General features: G+C 51.9%; 2 protein-coding genes across 2 annotated transcripts; one reads left to right on the top strand and one right to left on the bottom strand.

Moving 5' to 3' along the window:
- Positions 1-445: 445 nt before the first annotated feature.
- PIF1 (PIF1 5'-to-3' DNA helicase) lies at positions 446-18,663 on the top strand. The gene is made up of 13 exons (XM_073544545.1): positions 446-602; positions 1,484-2,054; positions 3,128-3,257; positions 3,462-3,587; positions 4,315-4,468; positions 4,553-4,667; positions 6,070-6,176; positions 15,053-15,192; positions 15,520-15,626; positions 16,147-16,234; positions 17,196-17,341; positions 17,417-17,608; positions 18,532-18,663. Exons 2-13 carry the CDS (start codon positions 1,488-1,490, stop codon positions 18,568-18,570), a joined length of 1,911 nt encoding a protein of 636 aa, XP_073400646.1. The 5' UTR covers positions 446-602; positions 1,484-1,487; the 3' UTR covers positions 18,571-18,663.
- On the bottom strand, positions 3,851-5,894 carry SIRT6 (sirtuin 6). Its single transcript, XM_073544546.1, has one exon. The coding sequence runs from the start codon at positions 5,758-5,760 to the stop codon at positions 4,681-4,683; it is 1,080 nt and encodes a 359-aa protein (XP_073400647.1). The 5' UTR covers positions 5,761-5,894; the 3' UTR covers positions 3,851-4,680.
- Positions 18,664-20,757: the final 2,094 nt, after the last annotated feature.

Genomic DNA, 20,757 nt, shown 5'->3' on the forward strand with positions numbered 1-20,757 from the left:
GACAGTGGAAAACTGGCAAAAGTTGCAACATTTAGCACTATAATTCTGTCACAAACGGCTCAGCCCCATGAGTGTGACGGACACCCCGTTATCAGACTCAGCAGCGCCCATTGGGGTTCTCTTCAGGCTGATCCCTCACATTGGAAAGAGTTGGGCGACCCCCCACCCGCCTGCCCTAATTAAGTTTCAATATTCATCATTTTTTAATTTTACAGATATTAAAAGACACAAAGGATTGTCTGCAGCGCTTTCTACCAGAATCGGCTTTTGCCAGCAGCTGTCACATTAAACACAGCCGTGTCTTTCCCAAAACAAAGATGGACGCCGCGACTTCCGAGGAGGGTGACACGTGACCAAAACATCCAGGCCTTCAACGGTTCCATAGCTCTGACGTCACTGGACCGCGATTGGTTGAGCATTTAAATGTCTAGTTTCTGATTGGTTGAATTTCTGAGCCGGCGATTTTGAACTTTGATTCATGTTTGATGCAGGATCCGGGTGATCAGAGCCGGGGAGAGCAGGAAACGAGGCGGCGGCAGAACCGGGGACAGGGCGAGACGGGGCTGATCAGACTGTGCGAGCTGCCACATACAGGAGCCAAGGTAAAGCCGCTGCGAGCAGATCTGTGCACGTCATGACTGGTGGGGTGTAATGTGTGTGTCACTGCTGGAATGTGACGTCAGTGATCTGATAGGAGCCATCTACATTTCATAGTAAAATTCCTTTAATCCGGCACTGACAGCGATTTACTTGGTAATTGATTGTTTTGTCTTTATGTGTAGGGGTATTTCTGGATTATTAAAGGGGCATTCCAGTAAGAGATGTTCTGAGGGTCCCACCACTGAGACCCCAATGGTTCCTGAATTAATGTCCCACCCGAATTAAGTTATGGCTGAGTATGTTCACCACTGTCCCGCTCATTCATTGTCTTTTGGACGGCTGGAAATGGCCGGTGGTCTCCTCAATCCCAGGATAAATAGGGGGCCCAATGGTGGGCCCCTCAGCAATACACTACAACTTACTCTTATTGGAATAAACCTTTTCATAAGACAGAAATTCCACTACAAAAGAAACAAAGAATGATGGTAAATTATCTAATTTCCCATCTCTGGTAGAAGCTGCTGTATAGCCCTCAGAGCAGAACTCTGTGATTGATGTGAATTCGGATGTTGACAGCGGAAAAAACTGCATTTCTGGGATTTGCCCCTTATTACCTGGTGGTGGTGGTGGTGGGGTCTCCTTTTGATTATGGTGCCCACCTATATCTCACTGGACAATTTATCCATTTTACTCACTTATAGCGCCACCATATTCAGCAGCGCTTTACAGACATTATCATCACTGTCCCCATTGGGGCTCACAATTTACATTCCCTATCAGTGTGTTTTTGGAGTGTGGGAGAAAAACTGGAGACTCAGGAGGAAACCCAGGCAGAACATACAAACTCCTTGCTGAGTGACATAACTTTTGACTCCTCTTTCAGGAAGATGAATCTGGCCGACCACCTGTCCCCGGAGATCCAGAGCAGCGTCGCCATTGAATATCTGAATGCGTCTGGACAGGCGCTGAAACGTAAAGTCATTCGTAACGCCTTCACCTCGCTGGGACGTAATGAATTTCGGGAGCTGGTGCTGAAGGTCAGTGATGGGAAGTTGCCCCAAAACTTCATCCTGAAGCAGCTCCAGATCTTCACCCGCTTCATTCAAGATGGGAAGAGCTCCATCATGCTCCAACCGGATAATGTCCAGCTGCTGATCTCCAACTGCCCCTCCGACAAACTGAAGCACTTTATGAAAACCCTAATGATTAAGCACGAGGCGGGGAAGAGTGAGAAGCCGGTGAATGAGCGCATGCGTCTGCTGTCAGGGCGCCCACGTGTATTCGAGACCATCAGTCCTGTACAGAAAAAGGACTTGGAGCAAGCCAATGAAATGCGAGCAAAACTCAACAGTCAGACCCCCTTGAAGGGGAAGGGGCTCAGTAACCGAGGAACCAACACTGCAAACCGATGTCCACAGAAACGTCCAAGGACGGCATCATCTGAGAACAGTCTGGTAGGTTACAACACAGTGCGGTATTCCTTTACTGATCCTGAGTTACATCCTGTATTATACTCCAGAGCTGCACTCACTATTCTGCTGGTGCAGTCACTGAGTACATACATTACATTACTGATCCTGGGTTACATCCTGTATTTTACTCCAGAGCTGCACTCGCTATTCTGCTGGTGCAGTCACTGTGTACATACATTACTGATCCTGAGTTACATCCTGTATTATACTCCAGAGCTGCACTCACTATTCTGCTGGTGCAGTCACTGTGTACATACATTACTTATCCTGGGTTACATCCTGTATCATACTCCAGAGCTGCACTCATTATACTGCTGGTGCAGTCACTGTGTACATACATTACCGATCCTGGGTTACATCCTGTACTTTACTCCAGAGCTGTACCTGCTATGCTGCTGGTGCAGTCACTGTGTACATACATTACTAATCCTGAGTTACATCCTGTATTATACCCCAGAGCTGCACTCACTATTCTGCTGGAGCAGTCACTGTGTACATACATTACTGATCCTGAGTTACATCCTGTATTATACCCCAGAGCTGCACTCACTATTCTGCTGGTGGAGTCACTGTGTACATTCATTACATTACTGATCCCGAGTTACATCCTGTACTATACTCCAGATCTGCACTTACTATTCTGCTGGTGCAGTCACTGTGTACATACATTATATTACTGATCCTGAGTTACATCCCGTATTATACCCCAGAGCTGCACTCACTATTCTGCTGGTGCAGTCACTGTGTACATACATTACTGATCCTGAGTTACATCCTATATTATACTCCAGAGCTGCGCTCATTATTTTGTAGGCTTCACTTGTTACTCATTCTGGGAATTGTAATATTTTCCATGGCCAGAACCGGATCAGTGATGTCACATTACTCTTTATGTGACACAACTAAATTTTAATGATGTATTTTTTGTCTGATGAATAGAATCCCACAGTTGCAGTGCAGTGTCGCCTAGATCTGTTTCATGTATCAGACCTCAGATATGGCTGTCAGTAGATCTATGATTGTATTTTACATAACCTCAGGTGTTTGATTTCTAGATTTCTGAGCTCCGTCCCAGTAAGAAGCCGACCCTGACCATGCCGCGGCAGCTGCATCTCTCCACTGAGCAGTCCATGGTTCTCAGCACCGTCCTCAGCGGGAAGAATGTGTTCTTCACAGGAAGCGCAGGTCGGTGCAGACGACTTCTAATATATTTTTCTTTAAATCAATCAGCAATTACTTTGTAACATAAACATTGTTTTTATTTTGTAGAATTTTTCTAGTTCTCTTGATACATCCTGCAGTGTAAAGAATGGTGGCTTTTATTAATTATATCTTAATCTGTGAACTTCTGATGCCTTCTTTATATATGACCTTTCTCCTTATTTCCAGGCACAGGAAAGTCTTATCTGCTGAAGAGGATTATTGGGGCTCTGCCCCCTAAAAGCACTTATGCCACCGCAAGTACCGGGGTGGCAGCCTGTCATATTGGCGGCACCACATTACATGCCTTTGCAGGTGAGAATTAATCTAATGAATGGTGCATCAATCCAATAGAGATGAAAAAAAGCTAAAAATAATAATGTACTGCTCAAAAACATAAAGGGAACACTATAGTGTTCCCTTTATTTTTTTGAGCAGTATATGGGGGGTGTGTGTGTGTGTGTGTGTATATATATATATATATATATATATATATATTACACAAACGCAGCCATATCTCTTTGATGGCCTGTGGGGGGCGCTATCCAATAAACCTACAAGAGACATGGAGTCCAAAATGAAAAAAAAAATTAACTTTATTACAAAATGATGACAGTGACTCAAATAATAAAAAAGGAATAAGGAAATGGCGCAGTGTAAAAAAATAAAATAAAAAAAATTACACAAATCCACAAAAATATTGGGAATTGGATATAAGATGTACAACTGACAGAGTCCTTGTAAGAATACAGTCGTGAATAACAACTGGACTAGAAATAATTATGAAATGCCAAAGGTCATCCTGCTGCATCAATGAAAGTTGTTCATGGCGTCTACAATGGCCGGCATCAGCTATAGAGACTCACGATAAGATTGGTTCTGCCTGCAGCCACCACTAGGGGGAGCTCTTTGCATACATCTAAGTGTGTTCATGTTAGCTCCCCCTAGTGGAACTTTTTATATTACTGTTTTGGCAATGATGAATGATGGTGCCTTGTCTTCTACGGTCAGATCTTTCCTTACTTTATATCTTGGGTTTTAGGGATCGGTTCTGGGAAGGCTCCACTGGAGCAGTGTGTAGACTTGGCCAAGAGGCCGGGGGTCCGTCAGCACTGGATAAGCTGCCGACAGCTGATCATAGATGAGATCTCCATGGTGGAAGGGGAGTTCTTTGATAAACTGGAGGCTGTCGCCAGGTATGGAGGCAGCTCTGGTGGGCAGGGCCTGAGTGGGCGGTGTTGAGGCTGAATACTGATCTGTATTGCTGCCCCCCCTCGCAGGGCGGTCCGCGGGCGGGATGAGCCTTTCGGTGGGATCCAGCTCATCGTTTGTGGCGATTTTCTGCAACTTCCGCCAGTGAGTCGGGCCTCAAGTCAGACCAAGTTCTGCTTCCAGGTAGGAACCTTCATTATTTCTCCACTTTTGCTCTTTTTGGCAGGCGAGGCTTCTCTTCGGCACAGGCGTCCCTCTCTTCCTTTTTTGTACGGGCTGAATCTCCACCGTACTCAATATGGAGGTCACAGACCGGATCCTTGGGGTCTAGTGTTATCGGGGGGCCGTGATCCTTGGAGTCTGGTGTTATCGGGGGGCCGTGATCCTTGGAGTCTGGTGTTATCGGGGGGCCGTGATCCTTGGAGTCTGGTGTTATCGGGGGGCCGGTCCATGCAGGAATCTTTAGATCTAGACTCTGCATTAACAGAGTGATCACTTCGTCCACATAGCCGTGAATCCGCAGCTCGGCATAGCGGTCGTGCTTGGTTGGCTGCAGGTTGACGATCACTAGTTTCCCGCCTTTACGTTTGGTCACTAGAGGCAGATTCCCGCTGGGTTTGATCTGCAGCGACGTTCCCAGGGTGATGGCCAGGTCGGCTTTCCTGCAGGCCTCGTCCGCGCGGTTCAGCGCCTTCTCCGGCAGCGCATCCTCCCAGTCGAGGATGGTGTCGATCAGTTTTCCCCGGCAGGCCCTCAGGCCTCGGGCTTTGGGGACGTCGCACAGTCTGCCGGTGGCTTTCAGCCCCATGGTTCCGACCACCTCGTTGCGGACGTATTGTTTGCCGCACTTCGTGCATTCCTCCACAAACATGTTTCCGTGGAGCTCGGCCAGCTGCTCCCTCGGGAAGCCGGATCTCAGGTGCAGGCCGTCCACGTTCTGGCTGATCAGGAACTTCAGGATCCCCGCTCTCTGCAGCTGGAGCAGCGCCATGTGGGTCGCAGACGGACGCGCGCTCTCAAACGTCGTGTCGAATCTTGGATTCAGGCCTCTCTCCTCCAGCGTCCACACACCGTTGGGGCCTCTGAAGTCAGGGATGCCGCAGGAGGTGCTGATTCCAGCTCCCGTGTGAACGACGACGTATGACGCTTTCCGGATCATTTCCGCCAGGGCCGCCACTTTTTTACGCATCTCCTCTGCAGGGTCAAAAATCTCCGGCAGCCCGCAGCGACCTTTATCGGCGTAGGGCGACAACCCGGCGGCATAGTTCACCGACATCACCGGCGGCGGCTCACACGGCAGCGGCTGGAGGAAGGAATCATGTCACCGGAAGGGGCGGGGTCTCGGAGCGGCATCCTGCTATCGGGTTCGTCACTGAGCTGAAGGAGGCCCCGCCCTTTCCGGTGACGTAATTTCGCTCAACAACCTTGGAGCTTAGTTACCATCAGGTGGGCGGTCCCAAAGTGACGTCACACCTCGGAATGTCGCCACTGAAGGGATTCATTGAGGTCCGGGGTCTTTACATAGAAAGGGAAGAAGCTGAAAAGTAACATCTCTGCTAATAACCGAGTCCTCGCTGCTCCGCAGACCAAAAGCTGGAAGAGATGCATCCACCTGACCATGGAGCTGACGGAAGTGCGGAGGCAGACGGACAAGAAGTTCATCGCTCTGCTGCAGTCCATTCGTCTGGGCAGGTGAGGGCGGATGGGTCACTGTGTGCATTGTAGGGGCAGGTGAAGGCGGATGTGTCACTGTGTGCATTGTAGGGGCAGGTGAGGGCGGATGTGTCGCTGTGTGCATTGTAGGGGCAGGTGAGGGCGGATGGGTCACTGTGTGCATTGTAGGGGCAGGTGAGGGCGGATGTGTCACTGTGTGCATTGTAGGGGCAGGTGAGGGCGGATGTGTCACTGTGTGCATTGTAGGGGCAGGTGAGGGCGGATGGGTCACTGTGTGCATTGTAGGGGCAGGTGAGGGCGGATGTGTCACTGTGTGCATTGTAGGGGCAGGTGAGGGCGGATGTGTCGCTGTGTGCATTGTAGGGGCAGGTGAAGGCGGATGTGTCACTGTGTGCATTGTAGGGGCAGGTGAGGGCGGATGTGTCACTGTGTGCATTGTAGGGGCAGGTGAGGGCGGATGTGTCACTGTGTGCATTGTAGGGGCAGGTGAGGGCGGATGTGTCGCTGTGTGCATTGTAGGGGCAGGTGAAGGCGGATGTGTCACTGTGTGCATTGTAGGGGTAGGTGAGGGCGGATGTGTCACTGTGCGCATTGTAGGGGCAGGTGAGGGCGGATGTGTCGCTGTGTGCATTGTAGGGGCAGGTGAAGGCGGATGTGTCACTGTGTGCATTGTAGGGGTAGGTGAGGGCGGATGTGTCACTGTGTGCATTGTAGGGGCAGGTGAGGGCGGATGTGTCACTGTGTGCATTGTAGGGGCAGGTGAGGGCGGATGTGTCGCTGTGTGCATTGTAGGGGCAGGTGAGGGCGGATGGGTCGCTGTGCGCATTGTAGGGGCAGGTGAGGGCGGATGGGTCGCTGTGCGCATTGTAGGGGCAGGTGAGGGCGGATGTGTCGCTGTGCGCATTGTAGGGGCAGGTGAGGGCGGATGTGTCGCTGTGCGCATTGTAGGGGCAGGTGAGGGCGGATGTGTCACTGTGCGCATTGTAGGGGCAGGTGAGGGCGGATGGGTCACTGTGCGCATTGTAGGGGCAGGTGAGGGCGGATGGGTCACTGTGCGCATTGTAGGGGCAGGTGAGGGCGGATGTGTCACTGTGCGCATTGTAGGGGCAGGTGAGGGCGGATGTGTCGCTGTGCGCATTGTAGGGGCAGGTGAGGGCGGATGGGTCGCTGTGCGCATTGTAGGGGCAGGTGAGGGCGGATGTGTCGCTGTGCGCATTGTAGGGGCAGGTGAGGGCGGATGTGTCGCTGTGCGCATTGTAGGGGTAGGTGAGGGCGGATGTGTCGCTGTGCGCATTGTAGGGGCAGGTGAGGGCGGATGTGTCGCTGTGCGCATTGTAGGGGCAGGTGAGGGCGGATGTGTCGGTGTGCGCATTGTAGGGGCAGGTGAGGGCGGATGGGTCACTGTGCGCATTGTAGGGGCAGGTGAGGGCGGATGGGTCACTGTGCGCATTGTAGGGGCAGGTGAGGGCGGATGGGTCAGGTGAGGGCGGATGTGTCGCTGTGCGCATTGTAGGGGCAGGTGAGGGCGGATGGGTCACTGTGCGCATTGTAGGGGCAGGTGAGGGCGGATGTGTCACTGTGCGCATTGTAGGGGCAGGTGAGGGCGGATGTGTCGCTGTGCGCATTGTAGGGGCAGGTGAGGGAGGATGGGTCACTGTGCGCATTGTAGGGGCAGGTGAGGGCGGATGGGTCACTGTGCGCATTGTAGGGGCAGGTGAGGGCGGATGGGTCACTGTGCGCATTGTAGGGGCAGGTGAGGGCGGATGGGTCACTGTGCGCATTGTAGGGGCAGGTGAGGGCGGATGGGTCAGGTGAGGGCGGATGTGTCGCTGTGCGCATTGTAGGGGCAGGTGAGGGCGGATGGGTCACTGTGCGCATTGTAGGGGCAGGTGAGGGCGGATGGGTCAGGTGAGGGCGGATGTGTCACTGTGCGCATTGTAGGGGCAGGTGAGGGCGGATGTGTCGCTGTGCGCATTGTAGGGGCAGGTGAGGGCGGATGGGTCGCTGTGCGCATTGTAGGGGCAGGTGAGGGCGGATGTGTCGCTGTGTGCATTGTAGGGGCAGGTGAGGGCGGATGTGTCGCTGTGCGCATTGTAGGGGTAGGTGAGGGCGGATGTGTCGCTGTGTGCATTGTAGGGGCAGGTGAGGGCGGATGTGTCGCTGTGCGCATTGTAGGGGCAGGTGAGGGCGGATGTGTCGCTGTGCGCATTGTAGGGGCAGGTGAGGGCGGATGTGTCGCTGTGTGCATTGTAGGGGCAGGTGAGGGCGGATGTGTCGCTGTGCGCATTGTAGGGGCAGGTGAGGGCGGATGTGTCGCTGTGTGCATTGTAGGGGCAGGTGAGGGCGGATGTGTCACTGTGTGCATTGTAGGGGCAGGTGAGGGCGGATGTGTCACTGTGCGCATTGTAGGGGCAGGTGAGGGCGGATGTGTCACTGTGTGCATTGTAGGGGCAGGTGAGGGCGGATGTGTCAGGTGAGGGCGGATGTGTCACTGTGTGCATTGTAGGGGCAGGTGAGGGCGGATGTGTCACTGTGTGCATTGTAGGGGCAGGTGAGGGCGGATGGGTCAGGTGAGGGCGGATGGGTCACTGTGCGCATTGTAGGGGCAGGTGAGGGCGGATGGGTCACTGTGCGCATTGTAGGGGCAGGTGAGGGCGGATGGGTCACTGTGCGCATTGTAGGGGCAGGTGAGGGCGGATGGGTCACTGTGCGCATTGTAGGGGCAGGTGAGGGCGGATGTGTCGCTGTGTGCATTGTAGGGGTAGGTGAGGGCGGATGTGTCGCTGTGTGCATTGTAGGGGTAGGTGAGGGCGGATGGGTCACTGTTTGCATTGTAGGGGCAGGTGAGGGCGGATGTGTCGCTGTGTGCATTGTAGGGGCAGGTGAGGGCGGATGGGTCGCTGTGCGCATTGTAGGGGCAGGTGAGGGCGGATGGGTCACTGTGTGCATTGTAGGGGTAGGTGAGGGCGGATGGGTCACTGTGCGCATTGTAGGGGCAGGTGAGGGCGGATGTGTCACTGTGCGCATTGTAGGGGCAGGTGAGGGCGGATGGGTCACTGTGCGCATTGTAGGGGCAGGTGAGGGCGGATGTGTCGCTGTGCGCATTGTAGGGGCAGGTGAGGGCGGATGTGTCGCTGTGCGCATTGTAGGGGCAGGTGAGGGCGGATGTGTCGCTGTGCGCATTGTAGGGGCAGGTGAGGGCGGATGTGTCGCTGTGCGCATTGTAGGGGCAGGTGAGGGCGGATGTGTCACTGTGCGCATTGTAGGGGCAGGTGAGGGCGGATGTGTCACTGTGCGCATTGTAGGGGCAGGTGAGGGCGGATGTGTCACTGTGCGCATTGTAGGGGCAGGTGAGGGCGGATGTGTCGCTGTGCGCATTGTAGGGGCAGGTGAGGGCGGATGTGTCGCTGTGCGCATTGTAGGGGCAGGTGAGGGCGGATGGGTCACTGTGCGCATTGTAGGGGCAGGTGAGGGCGGATGTGTTGCTGTGCGCATTGTAGGGGCAGGTGAGGGCGGATGTGTCGCTGTGCGCATTGTAGGGGTAGGTGAGGGCGGATGTGTCGCTGTGCGCATTGTAGGGGCAGGTGAGGGCGGATGTGTCGCTGTGCGCATTGTAGGGGCAGGTGAGGGCGGATGTGTCGCTGTGCGCATTGTAGGGGCAGGTGAGGGCGGATGTGTCGGTGTGCGCATTGTAGGGGCAGGTGAGGGCGGATGGGTCGGTGTGCGCATTGTAGGGGCAGGTGAGGGCGGATGGGTCACTGTGCGCATTGTAGGGGCAGGTGAGGGCGGATGGGTCAGGTGAGGGCGGATGTGTCGCTGTGCGCATTGTAGGGGCAGGTGAGGGCGGATGGGTCACTGTGCGCATTGTAGGGGCAGGTGAGGGCGGATGGGTCAGGTGAGGGCGGATGTGTCACTGTGCGCATTGTAGGGGCAGGTGAGGGCGGATGTGTCGCTGTGCGCATTGTAGGGGCAGGTGAGGGCGGATGGGTCACTGTGCGCATTGTAGGGGCAGGTGAGGGCGGATGTGTCGCTGTGTGCATTGTAGGGGGAGGTGAGGGCGGATGTGTCGCTGTGCGCATTGTAGGGGTAGGTGAGGGCGGATGTGTCGCTGTGTGCATTGTAGGGGCAGGTGAGGGCGGATGTGTCGCTGTGCGCATTGTAGGGGCAGGTGAGGGCGGATGTGTCGCTGTGTGCATTGTAGGGGCAGGTGAGGGCGGATGTGTCGCTGTGCGCATTGTAGGGGCAGGTGAGGGCGGATGTGTCGCTGTGTGCATTGTAGGGGCAGGTGAGGGCGGATGTGTCACTGTGTGCATTGTAGGGGCAGGTGAGGGCGGATGTGTCACTGTGCGCATTGTAGGGGCAGGTGAGGGCGGATGTGTCACTGTGTGCATTGTAGGGACAGGTGAGGGCGGATGGGTCAGGTGAGGGCGGATGTGTCACTGTGTGCATTGTAGGGGCAGGTGAGGGCGGATGTGTCACTGTGTGCATTGTAGGGGCAGGTGAGGGCGGATGGGTCAGGTGAGGGCGGATGGGTCACTGTGCGCATTGTAGGGGCAGGTGAGGGCGGATGGGTCACTGTGCGCATTGTAGGGGCAGGTGAGGGCGGATGGGTCACTGTGCGCATTGTAGGGGCAGGTGAGGGCGGATGGGTCACTGTGCGCATTGTAGGGGCAGGTGAGGGCGGATGTGTCGCTGTGTGCATTGTAGGGGTAGGTGAGGGCGGATGGGTCACTGTTTGCATTGTAGGGGCAGGTGAGGGCGGATGTGTCGCTGTGTGCATTGTAGGGGCAGGTGAGGGCGGATGGGTCGCTGTGCGCATTGTAGGGGCAGGTGAGGGCGGATGGGTCACTGTGTGCATTGTAGGGGTAGGTGAGGGCGGATGGGTCACTGTGCGCATTGTAGGGGCAGGTGAGGGCGGATGGGTCACTGTGCGCATTGTAGGGGCAGGTGAGGGCGGATGGGTCACTGTGCGCATTGTAGGGGCAGGTGAGGGCGGATGTGTCGCTGTGTGCATTGTAGGGGCAGGTGAGGGCGGATGTGTCGCTGTGTGCATTGTAGGGGCAGGTGAGGGCGGATGTGTCGCTGTGCGCATTGTAGGGGCAGGTGAGGGCGGATGTGTCGCTGTGCGCATTGTAGGGGCAGGTGAGGGCGGATGGGTCTCTGTGCGCATTGTAGGGGCAGGTGAGGGCGGATGGGTCAGGTGAGGGCGGATGTGTCGCTGTGCGCATTGTAGGGGCAGGTGAGGGCGGATGGGTCAGGTGAGGGCGGATGTGTCACTGTGCGCATTGTAGGGGCAGGTGAGGGCGGATGGGTCACTGTGTGCATTGTAGGGGCAGGTGAGGGCGGATGTGTCGCTGTGCGCATTGTAGGGGCAGGTGAGGGCGGATGGGTCAGGTGAGGGCGGATGTGTAGCTGTGCGCATTGTAGGGGCAGGTGAGGGCGGATGGGTCGCTGTGCGCATTGTAGGGGCAGGTGAGGGCGGATGGGTCAGGTGAGGGCGGATGTGTCGCTGTGCGCATTGTAGGGGCAGGTGAGGGCGGATGGGTCGCTGTGTGCATTGTAGGGGTAGGTGAGGGCGGATGGGTCACTGTGCGCATTGTAGGGGTAGGTGAGGGCGGATGTGTCACTGTGCGCATTGTAGGGGCAGGTGAGGGCGGATGGGTCAGGTGAGGGCGGATGTGTCGCTGTGTGCATTGTAGGGGTAGGTGAGGGCGGATGGGTCACTGTGCGCATTGTAGGGGCAGGTGAGGGCGGATGGGTCAGGTGAGGGCGGATGTGTCGCTGTTCGCATTGTAGGGGCAGGTGAGGGCGGATGGGTCGCTGTGTGCATTGTAGGGGCAGGTGAGGGCGGATGGGTCACTGTGCGCATTGTAGGGGTAGGTGAGGGCGGATGTGTCACTGTGCGCATTGTAGGGGCAGGTGAGGGCGGATGGGTCAGGTGAGGGCGGATGTGTCGCTGTGCGCATTGTAGGGGCAGGTGAGGGCGGATGGGTCACTGTGCGCATTGTAGGGGCAGGTGAGGGCGGATGTGTCACTGTGCGCATTGTAGGGGCAGGTGAGGGCGGATGGGTCAGGTGAGGGCGGATGTGTCGCTGTGTGCATTGTAGGGGTAGGTGAGGGCGGATGGGTCACCTTGCGCATTGTAGGGGCAGGTGAGGGCGGATGGGTCGCTGTGCGCATTGTAGGGGCAGGTGAGGGCGGATGGGTCGCTGTGCGCATTGTAGGGGCAGGTGAGGGCGGATGGGTCGCTGTGCGCATTGTAGGGGCAGGTGAGGGCGGATGGGTCACTGTGCGCATTGTAGGGGCAGGTGAGGGCGGATGGGTCGCTGTGTGCATTGTAGGGGCAGGTGAGGGCGGATGGGTCGCTGTGTGCATTGTAGGGGCAGGTGAGGACGGATGGGTCACTGTGCGCATTGTAGGGGCAGGTGAGGGCGGATGGGTCACTGTGTGCATTGTAGGGGCAGGTGAGGGCGGATGGGTCGCTGTGCGCATTGTAGGGGCAGGTGAGGGTGGATTATTATTATGCATTTATATAGCGCCATTTATTCCATGGCGCTTTACATGTGAAAAGGGGAAATATAGACAAGTACAATAAACATGTGCAAGACAAGGGACACACAAGTACATAAGGAGAGGGGACCCTGCCCGCGAGGGCTCACAGTCTACAGGGATGGGTGAGGATACAGTAGGAGGGGGTAGAGCAGGTCGTGCGGTGGTTCTTTTGACCGAGGATCATTGCAGGCTGTAGGCTTGTCAGAACAGGTTCGTCTTCAGGTTCTTCTTGAAGGTTTCCGTTGATGGTGAGAGTCTGATGTGTTGCGGCAGAGAGTTCCAGAGTATGGGGGAAGCACGGGAGAAGTCTTGTATGCGGTTGTGGGAAGAAGAGATAAGGGGGGAGTAGAGAAGGAGATCTTGAGATGATCGAAGGTTGCGTGCGGGTAGGTACCGGGAGACCATGTCACAGATGTATGGAGGAGACAGGTTGTGGATGGCTTTGTATGTCATGGTTAGGGTTTTGAATTGGAGCCTCTGGGCAATAGGAAGCCAGTGAAGGGCCTGGCATAGGGGGGAGGCTGGGGAATAGCGGGGAGACGTGTATTAGTCGGGCAGCAGAGTGTAGGATGGACTGGAGCGGAGCCAGAGTGATAGAGGGGAGGCCAGAGAGTAGGAGGTTGCAGTAGTTGAGGCGGGAGATGATAAGGGCGTGCACTAGTGTTTTTGTGGTTTCATGGTTGAGGAATGCGTGGATCCGGGAAATATTTTTGAGTTTGAGGAGGCGAGGGCTTGGATATGTGGTATGAAAGAGAGCGCAGAGTCGAGGATCACCCCAAGGCACCGAGCGTGCAGGACTGGGGAAAGAAAGCAGCCGTTGACATTGATGGATAGGTCTGGTGGAGGGGTAGAGTGAGATGGTGGAAAGATGATGAATTCTGTTTTGTCCATGTTCAGTTTGAGAAAGCGAGCAGAGAAGAAGGCTGAGATAGCAGACACATTGTGGGATTTCAGTCACTAAGGAGCCGAGGACGGGTCCAGATAGGTAGATCTGCGTGTCATCGGCATAGAGGTGATACTGCAAACCGTGGAATTCCATGAGCTGTCCCAAGCCAAAGGTGTAGATGGAGAAGAGTAGGGGTCCTAGGACAGAGCCTTGGGGAACACCGACAGACAGGGGGCGAGGTGAGGAGGTGGTGTGTGAGAGGGAGACACTAAATGTTCGGTCTGTTAGGTATGATGAGATCCAGGATAGGGCCAGGTCTGTGATGCCAAGAGATGAGAGTCTGTAGCAGGAGGGAATGGTCTACGGTGTCGAAGGCAGAAGAGAGCTCCAGGAGAAGGACAGAGTAGTGTCGCTTGCTCTTGGCGGTTAGTAGGTCGTTAGTGACTTTGGATGGGTCACTGTGCGCAAAGTAGGGATAGTTGAGGACCAACAGGTTGCTATGTGAATTGTGGGGACAGGTGAGGGTTAGATTGAATCATAGAATGGTAGAGTTGGAAGGGACCTCCTGGGCTATCTGGTCCAACCCCCTGCTCAAAGCAGGATTCGCTAAATCATCCCAGTCAGATGTCTGTCCAGCCTCTGTGTGAAGACTTCCATTGGAGGAGAACTCACCACTTCTCGTGGCAGCCTGTTCCACTCATTGATCACTCTCAATGTCAAAAAGTTTTTTCTAATATCTAATCTGTGTCTCCTCCCCTTCAGTTTCATCCCATTGCTTCTAGTCTTTCCTTGGGCAAATGAGAATTAAGATGATCCTTCTACAATGTGACAGCCCTTTAGATATTTGTAGACAGCTATTAAGTCTCCTCTCAGTCTTCTCTTCTGCAAGCTAAACATTCCCAAATGACTTGTTTGGGTTGGCTTGTTTATTTGTGCATAGTGATGGTGGATGGGTCGCTGGTGCATTTTACAGGGCTAAGATTCAGTTTGCTCTCACAGTTTTTCTCTTTTGTGGCATGCTGGGATTTGTAGTTGCAGAATATTGTGATGCTGTAGAACCTTTGAGCCAGACAGACCTATTAGTTACGAGTTTCCAGGTAGTGGCCTCCAAATGCGCTCCACACCCAAAGGCTGCTCCGTCATGTCAGTGGCAGCAGTGTTTTTACTGGTCTGTTTGTAAACCCTCTTGCTGCCTCCCTCTGTTGACTTCCCCAATAACTGCCTGAAGCGAAGTCTGTATTGTGGCCTATATTGATAGGGACTGAAAAAGATTTAGAATTTTCTAAAAACAGAGCCACGCTCAACAGGTGGTGTATGATATTGCAATAGAGCTGAACTGCAGTACCTAACTGAACCAGTAGATGGAGGGGGCGCTGTTTCTGGAAGAAAGTGATCTTATTTTGCTAATTCTGTACAATCCCTTTATATCATTGGACACTGAATATTTTGCCATCAGATGCACTGAAGAGGTGACGAGGCAGCTGTTACTGACGGGGAATCACAACATCGAGCAGGACGGGATCCTGGCGACGCGGCTGTGCACCCACAAGGACGATGTTGACCTGACGAACGAACGCAGATTGCAGCAACTACCTGGTATGGATGGGACCCTGATAAAGCTGATGGAGGCCCCCTATAATGGCTGCTGCTGGATAGTGGAGTAACACATGACGGCCGAGTCCGACTACACAGTGTCAGTAGTCTGTTACCATGGAGACGCATGGCTCTAAATAGGAGCTGCAGATCTAAAGAGAATTTTTTTTTTTTTTTTTTAAATCAAGGTTACCTACACAGTTGCTGCCATTTTTAATTTGGCCGCACAATCAAAAGTCCACATCCCCTTTAAGGACCGGGCTATGCTGAGCCGTCCTCCCATCCCTCCTGCTGATTGCAGTGATACATGGTGCTCTGTTCTGTCTGCAGGGGAGATGCACAAGTACGACGCCCTGGACAGTGACCCGATGCTGGTGAAGACTGTGAACGCGCAGTGTCCTGTCGGGGAGCAGATCCTGCTGAAGAAAGGGGCGCAGGTGAGCGGACGACGGGGGCCCCAACCTGTGCTGTGCGGAGATGCTAAAATCTCTGTTCTTCGGGTTGTGGGAGATCAGACTAAGCAGGGACGAGCCGAGCTTTACGCTAAAGGGTCTTCTTTAAGGGTCTCCTGCGGCGCTGAGGACGGCAGATATGTGCACGATCGTCAGGGTTCTGCTGACACAACTCGCTGTGTGACAGAATGCGGCGGTGGAGATCCCCTTTAAATTTCCACATTCCCGCTATATTCTTCTTGTAATGATGTTGTCTACTTCTCCAGAGCAGCATTCACAACCCCCCCCCCCCCCCCGTACTGTGACCACACATTCCCACATTGCAGTGCAGCAGCGCTCGCTCTGCAGATACTGAACCAGCAGAGGAGATGGCAGTGGAACGTCTAATGTCTGTGGGCCGACAGGAGACGGGCAAAACTGACCGCAGATCTGGTTGTGACTGGAGTGTAAGGCCTCATCAATGTCGTCTGCAGACTTCGCTCCGTTAATTCTCCTCTGATTGCAGGTGATGCTGACTAAGAATCTGGACGTCGCCCGCGGTTTAGTGAACGGAGCGCGAGGAGTCGTCGTTGGGTTTGAAGGGACAGAAAGATGTAAGTGATAAGACAATTGCTGAGAATCCACAAGACAATAGTGACACCTGCCCCCAGTCGTAAAACTCAGGCTGTACTGCCGTACCCCGTAAAAAATATAGGTTCTAGGGGTCCCGAGTCCAGTGAGGGGTTAAAGTAAACTGATTAAAATCTGGGTTCAGTGAAGACAGATCTTCCCATTACAGTTGGTGCTTTTAGGATTCTATGGAGGGAGGAGCTAGAGGCCGACTGACATTCCGCTGCAAGTTCTAAAGCGTCAGTTAAACTTTGACTGACTGGATACAATGTATCTATTCTGGTCGGAGAACACGTCCTATCCATACTGGAGGCCTCATCACTAAGGCCTGTTTCACATCAGTTTTTCAGGTCAGTTGAAATCCGCCAAAATGGCGGAAAACGGAGCCACCGGACCGTTGGTGCGCTGGGATCCGCCGATATGGTAATGTTAAAGAAACCGCGCCTGGAAAAAAAATAAATAATACCGGCGATGTAGCGGGCTCCGGGAGCTGGCAAGTGGAACTCGCGGGAGCGGTAAGGAGAGAGAGAATCTTCTGCCGGTATTTAGGGTTAAATCTCCTGGAAAAGCCAAAATGCGGATCAGACGGTGAAAAAAAAACATTGCAGTGCCCGTCAAGTGATGTCAGCGGACGACAAAATTTTGGCGGATCCACAAAATATCGGATCCAGCGGATGACCATCCGTCAAGATCCACCGATAATGCAAGTCTATGGGGGGAAAAAAAACGGATCCGCCAGGAAAAATGGCGGATCCGTTTTTTTTTTTTTGCAAATCGGCGGATCTTGACTGATGCTGACAAACTGATGTGTGAAACAGGCCTTAACAGTCCGTTACCCCACTGCAGCCCCTAGACCCAGGCTCCCTGGTCCCCTCTGACCAATTGTATTCGATCTTGATGTTCTCATCTTTTGCTCATATTGTAACTTCTTGTTCCTTTCTTCAGCTTTGCCCGAAGTTCGTTTCCTGTGTGGGGTCACGGAGGTCATGAAGCCGGAGCGCTGGGTTATTAAAGCTCACGGCGGCGTCCTCCTGAGCCGACAGCAGTTACCTTTGAAGCTGGCGTGGGCCATCTCCATACACAAGAGCCAGGTACGTCGCCCTCCGCCCGAGAAACGTCCGGTTCGCTGCTATGTGGCCAGTGTCTGATTCGGGTTGCTTCTGCAGGGGATGACGCTGGACTGTGTGGAGATCTCGCTGTCGCGTGTGTTTGAGAGCGGCCAGGCGTATGTAGCGCTCTCCAGAGCTCGCAGCTTAGAGGGGCTACGGGTCATGGATTTTGATCCCAAAGCCGTAACTGCAAATCCCTATGTTCTCCAATTTTACGCTAGACTGAGGAAGGAGCGAGCGCTGTACCAGGTGAGAGGTGGCAGGATAAGGCAGGGGTACAGTCGGGATATTCTTGTACATAGGAGCAGCATTATAGTAGTTATATTCTTGTACATGGGGCAGTATTATAGTAGTTATATTCTTGTACATAGGGGCGTTATTATAGTAGTTATATTCTTGTACATAGAGGGAGTATTATAGTAGTTATATTCTTGTACATAGGAGCAGTATTATAGTAGTTATATTCTTGTACATAGGGGCGTTATTATAGTAGCTATATTCTTGTACATAGGGGCAGTATTATAGTAGTTATATTCTTGTACATAGGGGCAGTATTATAGTAGTTATATTCTTGGGCATAGAGGCAGTATTATAGTAGTTATAGTCTTCTACATAGGGGGCAGTATTATAGTAGTTATATTCTTGTACATAGGGGCAGTATTATAGTAGTTATATTCTTGTACATAGGGGCAGTATTATAGTAGTTATATTCTTGGGCATAGAGGCAGTATTATAGTAGTTATAGTCTTGTACATAGGAGCAGTATTATAATAGTTATAGTCTTGTACATAGGAGCAGTATTATAGTAGTTATATTCTTGTACATAGGGGGCAGTATTATAGTAGTTATATTCTTGGGCATAGAGGCAGTATTATAGTAGTATATTCTTGTATATAGGGGCAGTATTATAGTAGTTATAGTCTTGTACATAGGGGCAGTATTATAGTAGTTATATTCTTGTACATAGGGGACAGTATTATAGTAGTTATATTCTTGTGCATAGGAGCAGTATTATAGTAGTTATATTCTTGTACATAGGGGCAGTATTATAGTAGTTATATTCTTGTACATAGGGGGCAGTACTATACTGTAGTTGTTGGTAATGGCCTAATTAATAAGCTATACATGTGTTTAATCTAAAAATTATAATTCTTTGTTTTCCGCTCTTTCAGACGTGTCTGGATCCTTATCTGGTGGACAAGGAGAATTAATTTTTTTTTTCACCCATTTTCTCTGTAAATATTAGTGTACAGAATGGAATTGCTACTCTTTTTATATTAAAACTTATTTTTATACATTTGTAATTTGGAGTTGCTTCATCATGAAGATATACAGAGGGCTGCATTCCTCTGGATGTACACACTACAAAGCTAAAAATGTAGAAAAAAAAAAACAATCTGCAGTAAAATTTGCACGCTTGACTTGCAGATTTTGGGGTGGATTTCCTACATCACTGCCTGTGTAATCAGCTTTGTGTTATGGAAATGAGACTTGCGCTGTTAAGGGCAATGGCAGCCTATGTGCACTGAGCCACCAATCACTGCGGTCTGCCTGTGCCCACAGGATATTAAAATGCCGCCCAGCAGCAAACATGATGGTGGTTACGCTGCACATCGCGGTGTTAGTCTTAGTCCCCAAAGCTGGATAGCAGAGCATTGCACCTGCAAAACTGATGCACCCACTGCTGTAGCGAACACCATCCCACAGAAGGAAAGCTCCTCGCCCTGATCGTATGCCTCAGATTTCACAGAAGATCAATTAACTGGGTAGAAAGGCAAAAAATGAGCAATTGTAAGTACACAGTGCTATATGATGATTGCAATATAACCCCCTTCATGACCTTGCAGTTTTTCCTTTTTTCCTCCTTCTTCCAAGAGCCATTACTTTCTTATTTTTCCGTCAGTCTAGCTATATGAGCTTTTTTTTTGTGTGTGTTTTTTATTGATACGACGTTTTGATCGCCTTTTATTGCAATGCTGCGGCGGTTCAAAAGGCTAATTCTGGCACTTTGATTTTGGCGTTTAGTGATCGAATTGTTTGTATATTTTGATCAGACATTTCTGACCGTAGCAATACCAAATGTGTATTAAATTGTTTTATTTTCAATAGGGTAAAAGGAGGGCGATTTTTAAGTTGTGGTTGTCAATTTTTTTTTTTTTTCAGTTTTTACTGACTTCCATAGTCTCCTTAGGAGACTTGAAGTTACGATCGTCCGATCACCTGTGCTACGCCTAGCAGGGCTTCAGATTATCTATTTTGCGTCTTCTGACACAGGTGAACTAGAAAGGCTCATACCCATATGTGTAAAAAAAAAAAAAAAAAGTTCCGCTTTCAGTCCAGAAAAGTAGGACTAGTGTCATGCGAGTACAATCTGACTTTTAACACCTAGCATCTGAATGAAGTGCTATTTTAACATGAGCTTTTTACATAGAGCAATTCTGCCATTTACAGTTTTCAAATGAAATATTCTTAAACACTATAGATGAAAAGGCAGTTCAGCAGCCGTGTATAGTAAAATCACAACAGGAAATAGATTACATACATTATATATATATAATAGATATAGTCTGTGACAAATACAATTAGTAGAGTGTGTGTGCAGCTTACTGTACATGTATTTATTAAGATTATTTTTCTGAAAAAACCCAGCATGGCCTCCCGCGTAGAGAAAGCTTGGGCAGATGTTTCTAATCTGGGAAGGGGGTAATACCCATGGAGCTTCCCAGGCTATTAATATCATCTCACAACTGATTACTTAGCCTTTACTGGCTGTTAAAATGGTGGGACCCCTCCAAAAAAAAAAAAAATTAAATTAGGAGGACTCTCTGGCACCATTGCTGGCTCATTATGACAGACAACTGTGGGAGGATATTAATAGCCTAGAAAGGGGCCATTGATATTAACTCCCCCCAGGCTAAAACATCAGCTCTCATCCGCCCCAGAAAAGGCACGTCTATAAGATGTGCCAATTCTTTCACTTAAAGGGAATCTGCCACCAGAAGTTGCAGGTCTATGTAAATTCCCTGGGTCCGGTCCGACGGGCGGGGTTTCTTTTTTCTCCACCCCATCCATGGCCCCCCCGTCCACGCTCTTCTCCATCCTTCGTGCATGCGCAAAGCAATCTTGCTTCGCACATGTGCAGTATGCTTTGCCCAAGTGGGCAAAGCCGAAAATCATTACTGCACATGCGCCGGTACACTATGTCCCGGAACACAGCGAAAAACTTCCAGGACATCGTGTACCAGCGCATGCACAGTAATGATTTTAGACTTTGCCCGCAGTTGGGCAAAGCATACTGCGCATGCTCGAAGCAAGGTTGCTTTGCGCATGCAAAGGATGGAGAAGAGTGCGGACGGGGGCCATGGATGGGGTGGAGAAAAAAGAAACCCCGCCCATCA

Source organism: Dendrobates tinctorius, unplaced genomic scaffold (assembly GCF_039654945.1).
Source record: "Dendrobates tinctorius isolate UK_male_01 unplaced genomic scaffold, ASM3965494v1 ptg000138l, whole genome shotgun sequence".
Lineage (NCBI taxonomy): Eukaryota > Metazoa > Chordata > Amphibia > Anura > Dendrobatidae > Dendrobates > Dendrobates tinctorius.

What these genes read in the sequence shown, in the direction of transcription:
- SIRT6 (XM_073544546.1), bottom strand. Translation starts at nt 5,760, where the DNA reads ATGTCGGTGAACTATGCCGCCGGGTTGTCGCCCTACGCCGATAAAGGT.
- PIF1 (XM_073544545.1), top strand. Translation starts at nt 1,488, where the DNA reads ATGAATCTGGCCGACCACCTGTCCCCGGAGATCCAGAGCAGCGTCGCC. An exon ending in GTTCTTCACAGGAAGCGCAG is followed by an intron (nt 3,258 to 3,461) that starts GTCGGTGCAGAC and finishes CCTTATTTCCAG; the next exon opens with GCACAGGAAAGTCTTATCTG. An exon ending in TCTCCATACACAAGAGCCAG is followed by an intron (nt 17,342 to 17,416) that starts GTACGTCGCCCT and finishes TTGCTTCTGCAG; the next exon opens with GGGATGACGCTGGACTGTGT.